Source organism: Rhineura floridana, chromosome 3 (assembly GCF_030035675.1).
Source record: "Rhineura floridana isolate rRhiFlo1 chromosome 3, rRhiFlo1.hap2, whole genome shotgun sequence".
Classification (NCBI taxonomy): domain Eukaryota; kingdom Metazoa; phylum Chordata; class Lepidosauria; order Squamata; family Rhineuridae; genus Rhineura; species Rhineura floridana.
The window spans coordinates 20,131,953-20,151,411 of record NC_084482.1 but is presented as its reverse complement, the minus strand read 5'-3'; the positions used below and the strand labels follow the sequence as shown (position 1 = coordinate 20,151,411).

The window sequence follows — 19,459 nt, the reverse complement described above, 5'->3', positions numbered from 1 at the left end:
TGCTTACAGTGGCAAAAATATGTATTGTGCAAAAATGGAAGAGTAATAACCCCCCAATATTGATGGATTGCTTGAAAAAAAGATGGTATTAATGATAAAAATGACTTAGAATAGAAATGCGGTGGATTATAACCATCAAAATAAATTCATAGAGAAATGGGCTTTATTTATACAATTCTGGAATGACAAAGTGATAGATGAAATAGCTCCATTTAATTTATTTACCTTAATATAGGAAACTGTTATATTACTATGCTTAATGTAAGAAGTTAACCTAAATGATCACCTATATTATTTATCTTTTATTTTTTTCCTTTTCCTTGATGTTTCCTTTTGTTTATCCTATATCCTTTTTTCTAATGCTTTTATGTAATCGAATTGGAACATTATGTATTTCTACTTTATGTTGAATTTTTTAAAAAAGAGCTTCTAATGCCTCACGAGTTGGATGCGATTCTGCCCCATTCTGTCGTCCTTAAAGATGCCCTGAATCTGCTACCAGAGGCAACTGCTTTGATAACCTGGTCCCTATGACGCTGTGTGGATAAATTTCTGGAAAACGGAAGGAGGTGTGACTCTCACAGAGAGGCCACACATCTCCCTTTGGCAAGCACATCCCCATAAAAAGGAGACACATAACCAAGCTGCTTAAGGGCAATGTATGCATTTAGCCTTTCAAACATACTAATGCAGATACTGCCCCAGGGATAATGAATCTGTCAATCTTGGTTTCTCTCCATTTCTCTCTTTCCCGTCCTAAGTTCATTTTGCCATTTCCACATGGTTTTAGTTGTTTTTTTTAATTTTCACAAGAAACTTCCAACATTTTAGCATGCATGACCCATCTAACCCAGTATTGTCTAGATAAACTGATTAGCAGTGGCTCTCAAGGATTTCAGGCAAAGGACATTCACAGCCCTAGCAGGAGAATGAAGTTGGGACATTCTGCAATCAAAGCAAATTCTCTTATCATTGAGCTATGGGCCTAGGCCTAGTCCAGTACTGCCTACTCTGACTTGCAGCAGATCTCTAAAGTCTCAGGCAGAGATATTTTCTGGCTCTGCTATGGGGATTAGCAGGGGACCTTGACCTCCCATGCCTTGAAAAGTTTCCCTTGCTGATCTCTGCATAGCAAACAGCTGTTAAAGGTACAAGGGCAGGGCAGGCCAGCATTCTTCTGGCTAGTTGGCAACCCTCATTACTAGGGTTGCCAGGCTCAGGGACTGAGACTGATCCTGTATCTTTAGGAGAAGAGAAAGTCAGCCAAGTGCAGGTGTTCTTGCAACATTGTAATGGGAAAAACCACAAGGTGGAATTCTCTCTTCCCCCTGCACAACTTTTAAAGATACAGAAGACCTCTTGGAGGCCGGGCCTGGCAACCAAGAGGTCTTCTGTATCTTTAAAAGGTGTGCAGGGGGAAGGGAGAATTCCACCTTGTGGTTTTTCCCATTACAGTGTTGCAAGAACACCTGTACTTGGCTGACTTTCTCTTCTCCTTAAGATACAAGATCAGTCTCAGGACCTGAACCTGGCAACCCTACTCATTACCCACAGTACCAGTGTGGCTGTGAAAATTTCATGGATCCACAGAAATGTAACATGTCCATGGATTTCTGTGGTGCCGTCAAAGCAGGACTCTGGAGCAGAAGTGAAGGGCTTCACTCTGGAGAAAGAGCAGGAGGGTCCCCAAACACAGCAGGGCTACCTTGCCACGCTGTGAAGTACAACACATTACCATTTAAATCTAAACTGGTGCCTGGAGACTATGAAGGGCTGGATTTGGGCTAACAAACTGAAACTTAATCCAGACAAGATGGCAGTGTTGCTGGCCAAGGGGACAACTGCCCCAGGGATAGGGTTGCAACCTGTTCTGGATGGGGTTGCACTCCCCTTGAAAGAGTAGGTCCACAGTTTGGGAGTTCTTCTGGGTCCTGCCCTGCTGCTGGAATATCAGGTGGCTGCGGTACCCAGGAGTGCTTTTGGCTATCTCAAAATGGTCTACCAGCTGCGTCCGTTCCTGGAAGCAGCTGACTTGGCCACAGTGACACAAGCATTGGTGACATCGAGGCTTGATTACTGTAATGCACTCTACGTGGGGCTGCCTTGAAAACAATTCAGAAACTACAGTTGGTCCAAAATGTAGCAGCCAGAATGTTAACTGGAGCACGGCGCAGGGAGCGTATCACCCCTGAGCTTTACCAACTCCACTGGCTCCCAACTTGTTTCCAAGCCCTATTCAATGTGCTGGTTTTGACCTTTAAAGCTCTAAACAGCCTTGGAACAGTGTACTTAAGGGACCGCTTATGTCCATATGTTCCTACCCTGGATTTAAGATGATCTGCCTCTGGTCTCCTCTGCGTGCCTGGAATGAAAGAAGTTAGATTGACAGGCACATGGGAGAGAGCCTTTTCAATTGTGGCTCCCAGACTTTGGAATTCCCTGCCTCAAGAAGCCTGCTTTGCTCCCTCCCTGATGGTCTTCTGGAAATGTGTAAAAACGATTTTGTTCCGGAGAGCCTTTGGTTGGGACTGATGGGTCAGCCTGACACCATTTAAAGTTTTTTATCTTTTATTTTTATCTTTAAGTTATTTTATTCTCACTGTCTTATATGTGTATGCACATATATACATGTCTGTATGTTTGTATGTGTGTGTATCTGTAGGCATAATGCATTTTAATTGTATTTTAATTTACTGTAATGTTTGTTTTTATTGCGTATTTTACTATATATGTGCGCTATTTTATTGTAGCCGCCCTGAGTGCCCTATTGTAGGGTAGAAGGGCAGATAGAAATATTTTAAATAAATAAATAAATAATATATTAAGTCAAGAGCAGTGATCCCCAAAATTTCCCCCCACACACAGACCACCTGAACATTGCTGAGGGTCTTGGAGGACCACTTAATGATTATTGTGCCTGTTGTAGCCATTGTAATGTACTGTGCTAGATGCTGTATGATTATTGTATTACAATGTTAATTCCAAGAATTTAAATTGTACATGTGTTTCTGCCTCCTAACTCTCTCTCCTCCCTTTGAAATGGCTTCCTCCTGCTGATCACTTCTGGTCTGTCTGGAGCAACCAGTGCTCCCACTGTTCACAACCCCTATTCCTGTTCCTCACACATGCTGTGGACCACCTGAATTAAGCTGGTGGACCACTGGTGGTCTGCGGACCACAGTTTGAGAATACCTTCTCTAGTCTAAAATTATCTAACTGCATCACTGAAGGATTTTGAAGTTTGCTGGCACTGTAAGAATTTCAGTTTTCTTTGATACTCAGTTTCTAGTCCTATGGGGACAAGCTGCAAAACATGGTGCCAATGTTTGGTGTAACCAGGGCTGGTTCCAAAGGGCGGCCAGGTTGGGCACTGGCCCAAGGGCCCCGCAGCTCTAGGAGCCCCTGGGGGGCCCCTGAGGAGCCCTCTGCTCCCCTTCCACGATCCCGCGGATCGCAAGACGAGCTTCCAAGCCACCCGCCATCCCCCGTGCTTCACCTACCTTTCTCTGCTGTTCACGCAGGGTTGCCATCAATAAAGATGTCGGCCGAGGTTTCCGTAAGGGACTCAAGCCTTTGCCGCCATCTTGGTTGATGGCAGCAATGCACGCACTGCATGCCATCAACCAAGATGGCGGCAAAGGCTTCAGTCCTTTACGGAAACCTCGGCTGCCATCATTATTGATGGCAACCCTGCACGAACAGCAGAGAAAGGTAGGTGAAGCGAGGGGGATGGCGGGCGGTTCGGAAGCTCGTCTTGCGATCTGCGGGATTGCAGAAGAGAAGCAGAGGGGCCCGGGGCAGGCTAATGCCCAAGGGCCCCCGCATTCCTGGAGCCGGCCCTGGGTGTAACATAAGGGCCAGGGAATGAGGCTTCAGTATCAGTACTGCAACCTCTCTCTCTCTCTCTCTCTCTCTCTCCCCCCCCTCAGCTATGGGCATCCTACAAGTACATGGGACATGTATAGAGTTTGGTATTAAGTCACAGAATTCTGTATACAGACAATCTCGGCTTTCCTTTTTGAAAAAGCAAGCTTCTGTCCCTTAACTTGAAAAAAAAAAAAGGCTGGGATGTGCCTGGGGATTGCCTGATGAAATCTAAGGAGCCATGAAGGGAACTAAGTAGGCTTTCCCATGGTATGATGATGCTTCAGAGGGATGCATAATTTTTGTCCCTTCTTTGGTTAGGGCAAGCAAATAAAATGTATAAACTAAGGGCTTATCTACATGGCGGTTTACTGTGTGTTTGCTGCTACTCACATCTCCTTTTATTTTGCATCATTCACATGATGTTACCTGCAAGCAGCATAGGCACTAACCCAATCCGCTGATATGAAAAGTGGAGAAAAATACATCTCCACTCCACTCCACTAGCAGTTGCAGACACTTTGCTTCACTGTTTTTAGGTGGGTGTGTTAATCGTGACTTTTTCATCTCAATGGCAATTCTATTTTGGATTTTTATCATGTTTAATGTTTTTATAATTGTATTATATTTTTCACACTTGCTCATATTTTAATTGTGATTTTATTTGTTGTACACCGCCCTGAGAGCTTTCTGCTATAGGGCGGTCTAGAAATGTAATTAAATAAATAAAATAAATAAATAAATTCATACACCCCTTTCCATGCCCACAATCTCCTCCCTTCTTTTATTTTGTTTCCTATGGGTTGACAAGCAACTTCTGGCTGTTCTCCTCAGTTTTGCTGGCCTTTTTTATGTTGCTGCAAACAGCCACAGGGGGCAATTATAGCTATTTACTGCTACAAGCAGCTCCACTTCTTGGCAGATGAATGGTGCCATCATTTCTTTTCCCCCTAATTTGTGTGCAAAGGTGTAATACTGCTAAAATAAAGGTTTGTACTTTCAACTGTATCAACTCAAAATAAAAATAATCAGCAGATTGGGTTAGTACTAATGTCATGCTAGTAACACAATGGTTTACTGTGTGTTTGCTGCTACTCACATAGGTGGCATCACCTATTTCTTCCTTATTTGCAGTGGGGAGGTGGTTATTTTTTTTCTCCACCCCCCAACTTGTGCACAAAGATGTAATATTGCTCAAACAAAGGTTTGTACTTTCAGCTGTATCACCTCAAACTTGTCCAGCTAGTTTCTTTGTAATTCCATGCTGGGTACCTGATTTAACATATCTAAAGGCAGGTAATTATCTGGTGAGGCATTAGAAGGCTAGCCCTTCAATCTCAGCGTAGCTTTTGTGTAGATGAAAGTTGAAAAAGTATCAATATATAAAAAGTATCAATATATAAGAACTGAAAGCACAAATAATAGCAGCAATGCAAATAATGTAACAATCATAGATCATCTAGCACAACATATTATAATTGCTAAAACAGGAATATAATCAATTCATTTGCCCACAAAGACCACTGGCAATTCGGATGAGGTACAGTAGGGAACAAAGTTTCAGAAGACCTGATCTAGAGTGTTTACACTAATTTTGGGTCCTCTGCCTATGGGGTGTAAATGGAGGGAGGTGTGTTCTTTTTCCACCCCTCTTTTGGAGTTTCCCCCCAGGGTTTTGTTTTTTAAGGAATCTACTGCAGCTGGTAAAATAAATTGACCATGCTTGTTTCCCTGGCAACCAGAGGATGTGGAAATGTAAAATTAGAGGGCGTGGTCATTAGGAAACTGCAAGATTGATCCCTCATACAGGAAGGACTGCTGGTGTGAACTGAAAAGACTGTGTTTGCAGCTAGCATTGAGCACTCACTGCAGAGGGTGCAAACAGAAAACGGAGGTAAAAATGGCATCTTTAGTATGAAGTAATGCTCCCATGTGGATAAGCCCAAAGCAAACTTATGCAAATGTACATGATCTACACAGGTACTGGATGCAGAATTCTTAATTTTTGTTGCAGCCCAAAGCATAACACAGCTTTTCCAATGGCTGCTATTTACTGGTCAAAGCCTATGGGATCTCAATGCCTAATTTCCATAGGTTTCTTTCTTCCCAGTAATTACCAGATAAAAGCAACTCCATGTTCCTTAAAAATGGAACTTGGAAACAAAATATATTATGCAAAGGTGTGCAAATACACTGCACTTGCATAATCTATCCTGATCAAATTGTGTGTGCGTGTGTGTGTGTGTTTGGAAAGCCCAAACAACCTAATTGACAAAATGACAAGTCTTGGCTTGCTAAATGAGGTTATTGGATTAGGAGAATGGGGGAAGAGAATCTACTACATACCTGTGTGAGTGTAAGGTGGTATGTGGGTTAAGGAAATGAATGAGCACCTACACTGTGGTTCCAGATAAGAGTCCCCACGATTTTCTAATGCAGAACTTTTTTTCTGGCAGGGCATTTGTGCCATTAAATAACTGCATAGCAAGCACTATTTATTTATTCATTCATTTTATTTATTACTAACTTTCCAAAAGCTGTTTCAAAGCAACTTACAAAAATAAAATTATAAAATAAGAAATAACATTCCAACACACAGTACAAAAAGATTTCTATAAACCAATATACAAGACTAAGGTGATCAATCTCTTAAAAAAGCAGTCCCTCCTCCACCACCCCAACACAGGCACATGGAAGAATCCCCCAGAAAAAGTACAATCAACTGCTGCAGAAAAGGATGCAGAAATTCAACAGATAAAGCACTCTTATCATACTTTTATGCTGGGGGTAATGCTGTACCTGTTGAATGTCTGCCTGTCACAGATCTTTTGAAGCTACAGGAGCCCTCCCAGAAACAAGTGGCAATCCTAGAAGGAAGGGGAGATCAGATTGGCAGGGAATGGGAGTCAGGATTCTGCTCTTAGGTTGCACTCAAATACATGTCTACTCAGAAGTAAGTTCCATTATGTTCAATGGAACTTACTCCCAGGTAAGCATGTATTGGATTGCAGCCTTAGCTTCCCTCCTCTTACATCCCAGCACTGGGAGGTGATAGGGCAGTCTGGTAATTTATTACAGGGCAAAACTGGAGAGGTTATATTTTCATTTCACAAACTCATACCCCACCCTTCAATACAATATTTTTAAACTGTATTTTTAAAGTACAATAAAAACTATGACAGTGGCTGCACATTTCAAAATACAGGTTGAACCACTCCCACACTCTGTATTCAGAAAAGAACAAGCAACGATTAGGCTGTACTGCCTTTCAAACATCAAGTTTCTTATTCCCCCCTCCCAACATTGTTCAAGTTCAAAACATCTTCACCAAAGATCCAAACCCACTTGGCAGCAGAGGAGCCAAAGCATTGCAAGCCTGGAATTGGTTGCAGCTGCTTTCTAATTATTCCTCAATTGCTATTTTTGCTCGTTAATTACACCCTCACAACATGTTGATGGCAGATTTGAAGCATTCAATGACGGGACACCAGAGGGGGCCTTCATTTGTAAAAGCTGCAGCCAAGCTTCTGAGTTCCCATCCTCCCACTGGGACTCACTGGCTCCCGTTCCTCTATTGCCCAATTTAGAGACAGAATTCTAGCCCTGCCTTGTCCTGTCCACATAAGGCATTTGCTTCATGCACCATTTCTTGACATGATCAGCATCACCCCAAGCCTAAGCAGACAATTTGCCTGCTCCAGGATAGATTGAGGTTGCTAAGCGACCACAAGGTACATTCTCCCCAGCATCCTCCAGGCAGGGTATCCGCATGACCAGAGCAGAGTGTGCATACATCCACCTTCCCACTTTAGTCTAACCCACAAGACTGTCCTCTCAGTACTAGGGATAGAGCCCCAGGACCCCTGGCTCCCTGCCTCATTCTCCAGCTCCCCCAACCTACCAAGGACTCCCATCTTCTATGAAATAAAGTTTCTGAAAATAAGCCCTCCCCCTTGATGAGATGCTGTTTCCAGGGAAGTGATGCAACATGACTGCAATCCTGGCAGCCGCCGTACTGCGGCCTATGCTTTTAGGTCTCCATTGAGACTTGGCAACCCATCTAACTGGGCAGAACTTCCAAACTGGTTCCCTTGCTGGACAACTCCCCTTGCATTGCGGGGAGTCTATCTGGGTTGCTTGCTGGGCTGCGGTCTGTTATTTCCTTTCAACGTCAGTTTCCATTCCCCCTCTGAATAGGAAGGAATTCAAGTCCCCCTGCCAGAATAAAGCCCTGGGTGTTTCTTCCAGATGGGACGTTGCAAAGATGTACAAGTTTCTCTCTCCTGCTGGAAAAATGCCGAGAGGAAACTGATAGCTATTTCCACCCTTTTTCTACTCAACGTTGTACGGAATTAACTGCACGGGGAGGGATGCCATATGCTTCTATTACGCCATCCCGTTAGTAATTGTGTCTATGGCTGTGTGGGAAATTCATTCCCTTGCCAGAGACTTCTCCCTTTGAAATCTCAAACCGGAAGTCCAAATTCTGAAACACAACCCAGCCAGGCAGCTGGATTCCATTGAATAAGGTTTCTCCTTGGGTTCTTTTCCTTTAATTCTTTTCTTAAAGCCAAGAGAGAAAAGGTGAGGGAGGGAGAGAGACCAGAGAGATCTTGCATGCTGTGTAAGTTTGAGTGTTAACATTTAAAAAACACAACGGGTCACAATGAAGAATAATGGGTTTTCCCCAGTCTAAAAAAAGTATAAAACAGATTTGCGTCCTCTGTCTTGCTGCATCTTGCTCCTCTATGGAAAATGCCAGCCACGGTTCTAGCTTTGATGGTTGTTAAAGTAAATTTAACTTTAAACTTTAAATTTAAGATACAGGTCTTCTGTATCTTTAAAAGGTGTGCAAGGGGAAGGGAGAACTGGTGGTTCTTCCCATTACAGTGTTGCAAGAACACCTGCACTTGGCTGACTTTCTCTTCTCCTAAAGATACAGGATCAGTCTCAGGCCATGAACCTGGCAACCCTATCTGGGAGAGGTATAAATCTTATAAACAAATCAATGTTCTTAAAGAACTCAAGCGCGAAATTGCTGATCTTCTAACAATAATAATGTCCCTATGAACAGTCACTGTACCAGAGGGCTGGAAAACATCCAATGCAACGCCATTTTTTAAAAAAAGGATCCAGAAAATTACAAGGTGGTTAGCTTAATGTCTATTGCAGGTAAATTTGTTGAGTTATTAAAGATAAAATCAAGTATACTGTACAGAAGAACAATTCTTGTTGAAGAAAAATCAACATGGCTCCCTCAAAGGCATGTTCTGTTTCACTGAATTTTTAGAGTTCGTTGAGAGTATCAATAAGCATGTGGATAGGGGTGATCTGGTATACTTGGGCTTTCAAAAAGCTTTTGACAAAGTTCCTCATCAAGGCTTCCTGAGTAAACCTCAGAAGAGGATAAAAGGATAGGTCTATCCATAGCTACTACTCGTTATGGCTACTTCCAGGATCAGAGGCAGCATGTCTCTGAAAACCAATTGCTTGAAAACAACATTGGGCTCCCCACCGGCATCTGGTTGTGCCACTGCAGGAAAAAGGATGTTGGGCCAGAAAGGCCTTTGGTCCGAGGTCAAGCTGGGGTGAAAAAGAAGAAAGGAAAGAATTGTGAGCTTACTTAGAGCAGATTGAAAACCTCCTGGTCAAAGTGGCCTTTGGGGCCTCAGGATCTGGCCGGATACTATTCTCCATACCTGCACTAGTGCCTTATCCAGTAGTGGTTGGTGGGGTGGCGTTGGGTACCTGGCCTCAAGGGTCACTGCCGCTTATTGAGGGGGTAGGGGCAAGGTATGGGCAGCGAGGTGTGGAGTGGGAGGGGCAGTAGAACCAATCCAATGTTCCTGACACAGGACCCACACTGCCCCCCCTTGGTCAGCAGCAGCAATGCTCGGCATCTGGAAGCCGGATACACAACACCACCCCAGCTTTGCTGCCTCACAAACCACCTTATCTTACTAAGAGGGCAGGTCTCTGTCTGTGCTGTACTATTTCTAACCATAGGTGGGCCTGCCATGCTGGTATGTTGTTCCTCCATGCAACTAAATGATCCAAAATCACAATCTATATTTTTAAAACTCTGTTTTTATAGGTGTGTTTAAAGCTTTGTGAAGTAAAAATGTTTTAAGTCATTTCTAAAAGCTGATAAGGGATTTGCAGGACTCACCAAGTAGGGACATTTCAAAGGTCCAGGCTATAACAAAATACACTCCCAGCCCCAGCAAATGCCACCACTTGCGGAGTGACATTTTAAATCACAGGTTCCCCAGCTCATGTGAAAAGGCAAGAGAGCTTGTGCAGGAAGGTTTCTCCCTAAGGAAGGGTGGTCCCAGGCCTTCTACAGCTCTAAAGGTCAGTTCCAGCATCTTAAATTGTACTTGGAAACTAAATTGTATTTGGAAACTAAGCGACAGACAATACAGCTCACATACAATATTATGATAACCCTCCCAGCAATGTGGCATTTTCATTTAGCTTATAAATGAAGGAATACGCAACTTCAAGGCCAATTCAGGCCTCATAACAAATGCCAGCGGTACTCTTCAACTTTTGACCAAAGGCAGGAGAAATGTGCAGAGACAGTGGTGGTGGTTTTACAGCACAGTTTGCTGGCAGTTCACTTTAAGGTGAGACCTTCCAGATGTTGTTGAACTACAAGTCCCATGGTTGTTGACCTTTGGCCATGCTGGCTAAGGTTGATGGAACCTGGGAGTCCAACAATTTCTGGAGGGTCACAGGTTCCCCATCCTTGCCTTAAGAAACTGAAAGAAGGGGTTCATTCACTAGTCTCTATTCCCACTTCTAAAGCAAGCCATTCCAAAGCAAGTCACTGGTCAGATTCCTTAAGAGATTCATACATAACTAATGATTTTTAATGGTTCATCATGTGTTCAGATCAAAACCCAGCCCATGGCTGGAAATCTTGATATTCGAAAAGTTCTAAACATAGATTGACCTAGAACCTGTACTATTTATAGGATCAAGACATAGGTTGATATCTGCCATGAAGAAAGAAAGAAACAAATAAGACATTACCAGGTTTTTTTTTTTTTTTTAAAGAAAAAAGATCCCCACAAAGGCCCATTCAAATAAATGGAAACTGGTGCAGCGTTAATGTTTAGCAGGATGTGCCCTTGGCAAAACTGAATCAAAGCTTAATAATTCAAAATAGAATTAAACAATTAATTTGCCATTTGTCCTCAACATTCAAAATATGATTTTCAAATTGTTGTCAAGATGTTTCCTGATTGGTTAAATGCATGGGTGAAATTATGCAGAAATCACACATACATATTCAAGCACTTTAATGATTGCATGGGAATCTTCCCTGATTGATTTAATGTGCACTGCCACCATTCACATTTCTCCCAGTATACAAACCTCACAGCACTTCCAGCATCTCTACCTGAGATGGTGCTGTAGATTGCCCTGTGTCTTGAAATGGAAATGGACTGCCTTCAAGTCGACCCCGACTTATTAGACCCAATCCCTTTACAAATAGCTTGGTCACAGTCTGTCAAGCAACTTTGGGCATTGCCTGCCCACCTGTCTCACCACAGTTTCCCTTCTGGCCTCTCTGATCTAATAACTGATAAAACGGGGGAAATACTTGTCAATTTCACAGGTGCCTTTTCAATTCAACATGAGGTTTGGAAGGAAGGAAGAATCTCCCAACACTTCTCTGTTTTACAGTCACCTAAGGACACCTAAGAGGGAGGAGAACCACAAAATAATGATTGTGCTATAAAGGACCAATGTCACTGAAATGGAAAAAGAATCAAGAAAGAGACTTGTACCTCTTAATGGGGTTCTTATGAAATCTATTCCACACACGTCATTTTTGCTGCCCCATTTGCATCCAGCGAAAAGGAAATGGGCATGTCATTGATGTTCACAGGGGTGGGGGCAAAAATTGAGGTGAAAATATCAGGGGCAAGCCTTACCAATGGTGGTAGCAGTAACGTTCCTTTCAGTGACTACCACACACGCATACACCTCACCACAGGTGAAGTCCCCTCTGTGCATCATGACATCCTGATGTAGCACAGCAATCTGCACATGGGACTTCTGCTGGGGAAAGGTGTTGCCCAGCTACTAGCTGGTGGCCAGGAGCATCTGCCCACCACAAAACACAAGTGGCAGCTATTGAGAATGATGAATTGTGCTTTTGGCCCAGCACTACTCTATGGGGGAGGGTAGCAAATGGAACACTAAAACGTGATTCAGATATAGCACATTTCTTCACTGGTGACACATAAAATGCAGGAAGGTTGAAATGTGACTGTTAACCCGCCTTCCTGCATGGTCACCAATTGATTTAAGAGCCTGTTATGAAAATAACATTTAAAACTGCATTTCACACATGCAATAATAAAGGGGAGAAAGACTCAGAAGCACTTTTAGTAACACTGGTGAAATCTCATGGCCAAACCAGAGAGTAATGCTGCATATACTCTTAAGCAGTGAACATGTAAATTGGCCCTTATGACTTAGACAATACAATTGGAAGAGTGTGAGCAATGCCTGATTAAATCTCAGAAGCCAGAGAGGTTGCTGAATCACAGCAATGTAATACTTGGCATTGATACAGTGCTTTAGCATGTTCAAAGTGCTTTGCATATATTATCTCAGTAAGCCTTACAGTAGGATGGCCACTGGATTGGGCTGATGGGAGTTGTAGTTCACAAAAATAACTTTTCCAAGCTCTGCAAAGGAGATTAAAGAAATGGATGAAATGGTATCCTTTGTTGAACCAACTCTGGTTAGCGTAGGTAGGAGGCAAGTTTTCAAGTTTCACTGAATTCTTTTGCCTAATGAAAAGTTTGTGAAACTCAAATGCTTGCAGTCTCTTGTGCCAGACTGTTGATCCAATAAAACTAAGGGACAGAGAAGTTGAAAAAAGACAAAGGAAAAGGATATAACTCTTTTGTTTAGAAAACGGATGACTAAAGAGATTGTAGGATCATTAGAGCATACAAAGCCAGTAATCAAATGGAAAACATGGATGTGATAGTCACTAATCACTATATCGCACCAGAACTAGAAAATAATACACTAAACGAAGAACATTTTTTAAACATATTTTGGTTCTGTCAGCCCATGGAACTGATACCAGATGTAATGGTATCCCAAAGTATTGGACTAGTTGGGCCTCTCTAGTCTAACCCAGCAATGTTGTTCTTAGCAGAGAACAAATTGCAAAGGTGGAGAAGGCCTGCTCCCACCTTATGTTTTGTAATGTTCTTCTTACCTGTTTTTAAAAGACTAAAGGGCATCATGATTTGGCTAAAATTGGAGTGGGGATCAGGGAGGCTTCTGGGGTTCATTCAGCCCCTCCTACCTTTCCCTCCAGATTTCAAGCACTCTTTCTTAGAATCATGCAGCATTCTTATGGTCTTTTCTTATTAATTAATCTGAGAAATTCTTTGCTAAATGATGCAGGGAAAGGCCAGGATCAGGTTAAAGGACATGGATTATTTTCTGCAGAACCATATTTTTTACATCCACCTAAGTGCAGTGTAGTGGTTAAAGTGTTGGACTATGACCTCGGAGACCAGGGTTCAAATCCCCACATAGCCATGAAGCTCACTGGGTGACCTTGGGGCAGTCACTGCCTCTCAGCCTCATGAAAACCCTATTCATAAGGTCGCCATGTCGGAATTGACTTGAAGGCAGTACATTTACATTTAAGTCTGGCTTATACACTCCCTCCCTCCCTCTTTTGCTAGCATTCACACACCAAAAACTACAGACACACATGGATACAAAGAGATAGACAGTGTTTCCCCCTTCATCTCAATCAATACCTGATCATTGCTGAGAGACAAGGTAGCAGATATGGCCATTCAACCTCTTATGCAGGGCAGGTTCCTACCATTTTATGCTTCACTGCCATTTGCCCTTCATTATGGAATTAGAAAAAAGTCACCATGTTATGAACCGCGGGGAATTTTATGGCATTTCTGTGCAGGACTACATACAGGAGAGCAGACAAGATCATGAATTGGAACTCCATTGCTTTCCCACAGCACCAAAGGGCTGACTGAGGGACAGCAGCAATGAGCACTGAGAAACTGGGGCTGTAAACACACTGGTTGCCAGAGCAAAGTTTTCCCATTAGCCACACCTGAAGGGGGAATGGGTTGATCTGCCGATCAGTTGCACAATCTCTTTGAAGCTGAATTTAAAAAAAACGCACTCAAGCTGCCCCCACCAGGTTTTACTGTAAAAAGGGGCGGGGTTTGACTAGCATCGTCAGAAGAGAGAGGTGGAGATGCACTGGAACTGGCAGAACAGTGAGTGCATTTCTACCCTGGATCTCTGAATGAAGAGCAGACTAACTACATTAGACCTAGGTTGGAGAGTGCATCCATCTGATTTATCACTAGCTACTTCAGCACTATAGCACAACAGGAAAGCTTTATTGTCAGCAGGTAGAGACTCAGTTGGGAGTGGGCTCTCAAATTACACAACAAATAGAGCTCCAATATGTGCCCTCCTGGATAACATTCTTAACATAATGTTTCATCCTGCCCTGGAGAAGGCAAAGAAATACATTTTCTTACATCATAAATCATCAGCACAAGAATGATAAATGCTGCTGTGAATATGTAGGAACATAAGGACTTTTTCATCATGCGTTTGGCTATTAAGATTGATACTTTCATGAATGCAGACTGCTCCACCTTTGCCCAGGGCTATGTATAGTTCACCCATTCATCCTCAAAATATATAAAAAAACTACAATTCTGCACCTGTGGAATTCAAATTCTGCATCTATAACTTACGCAAATGTGCATAACTTTCACCTATTTTGCATAACTCCAATATTTACTATCTTATATATTATTTATTCTGGTTTGCTAGTAATGGGACTTCAAAGAATTACACAGAATATAAAGACCTAACCCGCAACCAGTGGAAATCTTATTCAGCCCAGCTCTATGACTAACAGATCACTCTGTTTTTTTTAGATTTCACCAGGCATTGCCCAAATGCTTTCAGTAATATCTTCAAAACAATAAGGACTAGAAACTTCAAAATTTTAAATAAAAAAAAAAGAAAAGAAAACTCGGGTTTAAAAAATTTCAGCCTGGAGAGCTGCTGCCAGTCACAGCAGACAACACTGGATGGGATGGATCAATGGTCTGACTCAGTATAAGACAGCTCCTATGTTCAATATATTATTAACAACCCAGTATCATGTGGTTTTTGAAACACCACCCCCTTTCCTACAAATCTGAGAACCATTCAAATAGCAATCTGCCCATTGTAGGCAGGGTTGATAGAGGAGGGGACTATGTGTCACATGCTGTCAGCTTCCTGTCACTCTGACATGGTTGGAGTGGAATTTCAAAAAACAAACAAACATACTTTCCACAATCAAGAAAAAAAATCCCCTAGAAATTCCCCAGGCATCTCTACAACACACATCTCTAATGGCTCATCCACAGTCATTGAGTCTCAACATTCACATCTAATGTGTCAGATTTTTTCTTAATGAAAAGCCATAGAGCAGAGAGAAAATTCCCTTGGAACAGCCAGAGATGAGACAGCACTTTCCAAAGAGAAAGATGACCACAGAAAGGCGCTTCTGTGCCCAAGACACACTTGGGTCCAGCAGCTCAACGTGAGCATGGATTGCATGAACTCTGGCTCTAAAGATGGTCACTTTTCCACTTTTTAAGGAGCAATCAGAAAGCTACTCTCTTAACTTCAGGCTTTAATTCTTTCGGAATGAATCCCACCATATCAGTTCTGCCATCACAATAGTTAACATAGATTAATAAACCAACCATTCCACTGCATTTTGGGACAGTTTCCCCAAGCATATGCTACATATAAATAGGAGCGCTGTCACAATCCCATGTTAAATTGGTTTCTAATCCCTTTTGGATTAATTAACCTCCCGCAGCCTTTACTCAAGATTCTAATACAAGATTACAACCACCATCCAAGCCCGTGCAGTCTTCAAAAAGACAAGGGAGGTTGTATGCAACTTAGTCCTACTGGGAGTAGACCCACTGAAATTAATGAGCCTAAATTAGTCATGTCCATTAACTTCATTGGATGTCCTCTGAGTAGGACTAGTGCTGAACACCATCCAAGACGTATACAACTTGGGTACGTACAAGAGAACTTAGTGGGTTAAGAGATGAAGTCAAGCCCATGAAAGTGATCATATAAATGCATCCCTTGAATTCGCTGAAGTCACCCATTCACAAAGCTTGGCCTGGCACACAGAGCTTATCCTAGGATTTACTGGCCTCCCACATGAAGATGGAACATTCCTCCATTCAAGATGATATTTGGCAGGTGTGGACAACTTATGGCCCTCCAGATGTCAGATGATCACTCACATAATCTCTGACCAATGGCCATGTAGGGTTAGGGCTGATGTGAGTAAGAGTCCAATAACATCTGCAGGCCACAGGTCAGCCACCTCTGCTCTAAGGAAGAGACAGTACCAGCCAGACCCTATTTAGGAGGGCCACACAGCTTGAGACCACAATACCTGATGGAATGCCTCTCCCGATACAAACCCACCTGTACACTACATTCAAGATCAAAGGCCCTCCTCCGGATGCCTACTCCAAGGGAAGCTTGGAGGATGGCAACAAGGGAGAGGGCCTTCCCAGTGGTGGCCCCCAAATTATGGAATGATTTTCCTGACGAGGTGCGCCTGGCGCCAACACTTATCTTTTTGGCACCAGGTCAAGACTTTCCTCTTCTCCCAGGCATTTTAGCATGTGTTTTATACTGTTTAAATTTTAAAATTGTGTTTTAAATTGTTTTTATAAGATCTGTTTTAAATTATATTTGTTTTAATGTTTTTAGTTACTGTAAACCGCCCAGAGAGCTTCGGCTATGGGGCGGTATACAAGTATAATAAAATAAATAAAAATAAATGAATATACTCTGCTCCTTGTTTCTTGAGCCCTCTGATAGTTCTCGTTCTTCCAGGACAAAGTTTGTACCACCAGCGGCTAATCAGGCACTAATTCCTTTCATTCACAATTTAGGAGTGGCTTTCTCATTAGAGATATCCCTCTGCAAACACAGTGAAAATGTAAGAAGATAGAGATGCTTGCAAATTCTCAGACCAGGTCCCCTGCCTTCTTCACCAAGGACTGGTTTTCACACACACACACACATGCTCTATGCAGGATGCACACCAGCACAGCACAATGAAGATAAGGGGCAACTGGGGAATTCCATGTGCCTCCTAATACCACTCCTCACAAAACGGGTTCACAACACAAGCAAACAAGGCCACTGAAGACCGCATCTGCACCTTGCATTTAAAACACTATGATACCACTTTTAACAGTCATGGCTTTCCCCCAAAGAATCCTGGGAACTGTAGTTTGTGAAGGACGCTGAGAGTTGTTAGGAGACCCCTATTCCCCTCACAAAGCTACAATTCCCACAGTGGTTTAACAATCAATCATTCTTCCCCAGGAATTCTGGGAATGGTAGCTCTGTGAGGGGGAACAGGGGTTTCCTAGTAACTCTCAGCACCCTTAATAAACTACAGTTCCCAGGATTCTTTGGGGGAAGCCATGACTGTTAAAAGTAGTATGACAGGGCTTTAAAAGGAAGGTGCAGATGTGGCCTTAGCTGAAAAAGGGATAAGCCAGAAGAAACTGGATGGGGGGTGGGGTGGAGGAATTGGATATCAGAGGGTAGACAGGCCAACCAAGAAAAAGGTGGGATATAAAGGGGGAGGTAGACATGCCATTCTATTAGGCTGCATACATGAAGGACTAAGGATAGCAAGAGGGTGCGAGGGTTGTGTTACACAAGGATCCTAAGAATGAGTGGGAGCAGGAATCCAGCCCTGGTGATCTGAAAATTTAGGAGGAATTGGGAAATATAATTGTTGTACACCGCCCTGAGAGCTTTCTGCTATAGGGCGGTCTAGAAATGTAATTAAATAAATAAATAAATAAATAAATAATTGCCTGAGATGCTGCTGAGAAGGAATTGGGAAGAGTTAGCCCAGTGGAATAAAAATAGGCCCTCAGGTTCTTTTGTGTAGTGAGTAACTCAGGTAGACAAGAAAGAATGGGGGAGTAGGCACTTTAATTGGAAATGAGGCGTGCTGTAGGTCAGATCATGGTGTTAGAGAAGAGACATGGAAGAGGAATAGGGATCACTGGACTCTAACTTCCTGGCCAAGAACCCACCTGGCCCAGAGCAATGGAATATACAGCTGAAGTTTCAAAGGAAAGCTATCTGCCCTAGATGGGAGATCAACGTAGAATAGTGACAGGTTTTCCAGGAAGGTAAAGAACTAGGGTGAGAGCCAGTGTGGTATAGTGGTTAAGGCGCTGGACGACCTGGGAGACCAGGGTTCGAATCCCCACATAGACATGAAGCTCAGTGGATGACCTTGGCCCAGTCCCTGCCTCTCAGCTTCATGAAAACCCTATTCATAGGGTCGCCATAAGTTGGAATCGACTTGAAGGTATTACATTTACATTTTTTAAAGAACTAGGAATCTGTCAGAATCATGAGGATCTGATAGGATAAAAAATTAATTGCAGGATCTACAGGATTAAGAACATAAGAAAACTATTTGGGGTGAGGTGTCAACTAATAAATTTGAGACCATCTGAAGGATCTAGCAGAACTTAACTGAGAGTGGGGATAAAGAGGGAAACTAGTGGACCTACCAGAAAGAAATTGCCAACAAGTGGAGTTTATGGATGCAACCACCACAGCTAAAAATCCCGTGGAAGAAAAGGATCGAGGGAATGGTGTCTGATATCCAATAGGGTCAGGAAAAGTGTCTGGAAAAGCTGGAGAGGGAGTGGGGAGGAAGGAATTGAGGATCACGATCCATATCTGTTCCCACCAAGAGGGCGGGTAGGAATCCCTCTTGCGATAACGACGGGGTTTGCGGCGAATTTTCTATCAGTAGTTCTTGCGACGGATGTACCCTTGGCAGCGTCGAGAAGGGGGCAGTCGGAGGAGAGGAAGGGGTCTACGCGGGGATCGGACCGGGAGGGGGAAGGGTCTCTCACCAGCACCATCGCGAATCTCTCCTCCAGTTCCCCCTGATCCGGCATGGGCACTTTCCCGGGCGGGGGCAGCAGCATCCCGGACCCTCCGCCCGGCTCCCCGCTCTCGGCGTTCCCCATCCCCGGCCCAGGCGGCTCCTGGGGAGGCGGGGACGGCTCAACCCTCCTTGAGTGTCCGTACGAAACGGAGCCGCCGTGGCCAGGCGGCGGCGGCGGCGGCTGCTTCTCAGTCCCTCCTTCGCTGCCCGGCCTGGGACAGGACGGGACTCTCGGCGCCGCCCCCGGCGCCGCCCGCCCGAAGACGTCGCCCGCCCAGCGGACAGCAAGTAAGGAGGGCTTCTTCCTCCCCTCCCTCTCCTCCTCCTTTTTCTTCAAAACGGGCTGCCGACCCCCCCCCCATTTCCTTGGCCACATGTGGAGCCCTCAGATTAGAATCGGTGCTGCCCAAAATGGTCTCTTGACGGCACGCACAGAGAATAAGCCCCCTTGTGAGGACTTACATCCGAGGAAACTTCCATAGGGTCGCGCTGTTGCAACTCCCCCCACGCCCCAACTAATGTGGCCCC

General features: G+C 43.7%; 1 protein-coding gene across 8 annotated transcripts in view; it reads right to left on the bottom strand.

Annotated features, from left to right (window-relative positions):
• The window catches only part of FMNL3 (formin like 3), a 130,390-nt gene extending 111,161 nt beyond the window's left edge, over positions 1 to 19,229 (bottom strand). For 7 of the 8 annotated variants that reach the window (XM_061614840.1, XM_061614841.1, XM_061614850.1 and 4 more), the window contains exon 1: positions 18,897 to 19,229. In XM_061614840.1, coding sequence (XP_061470824.1) covers positions 18,897 to 19,013 — 117 coding nt within the window. In that variant the 5' untranslated portion in view covers positions 19,014 to 19,229. The other variant, XM_061614849.1, reaches the window with a different exon arrangement.
• Positions 19,230 to 19,459: the final 230 nt, after the last annotated feature.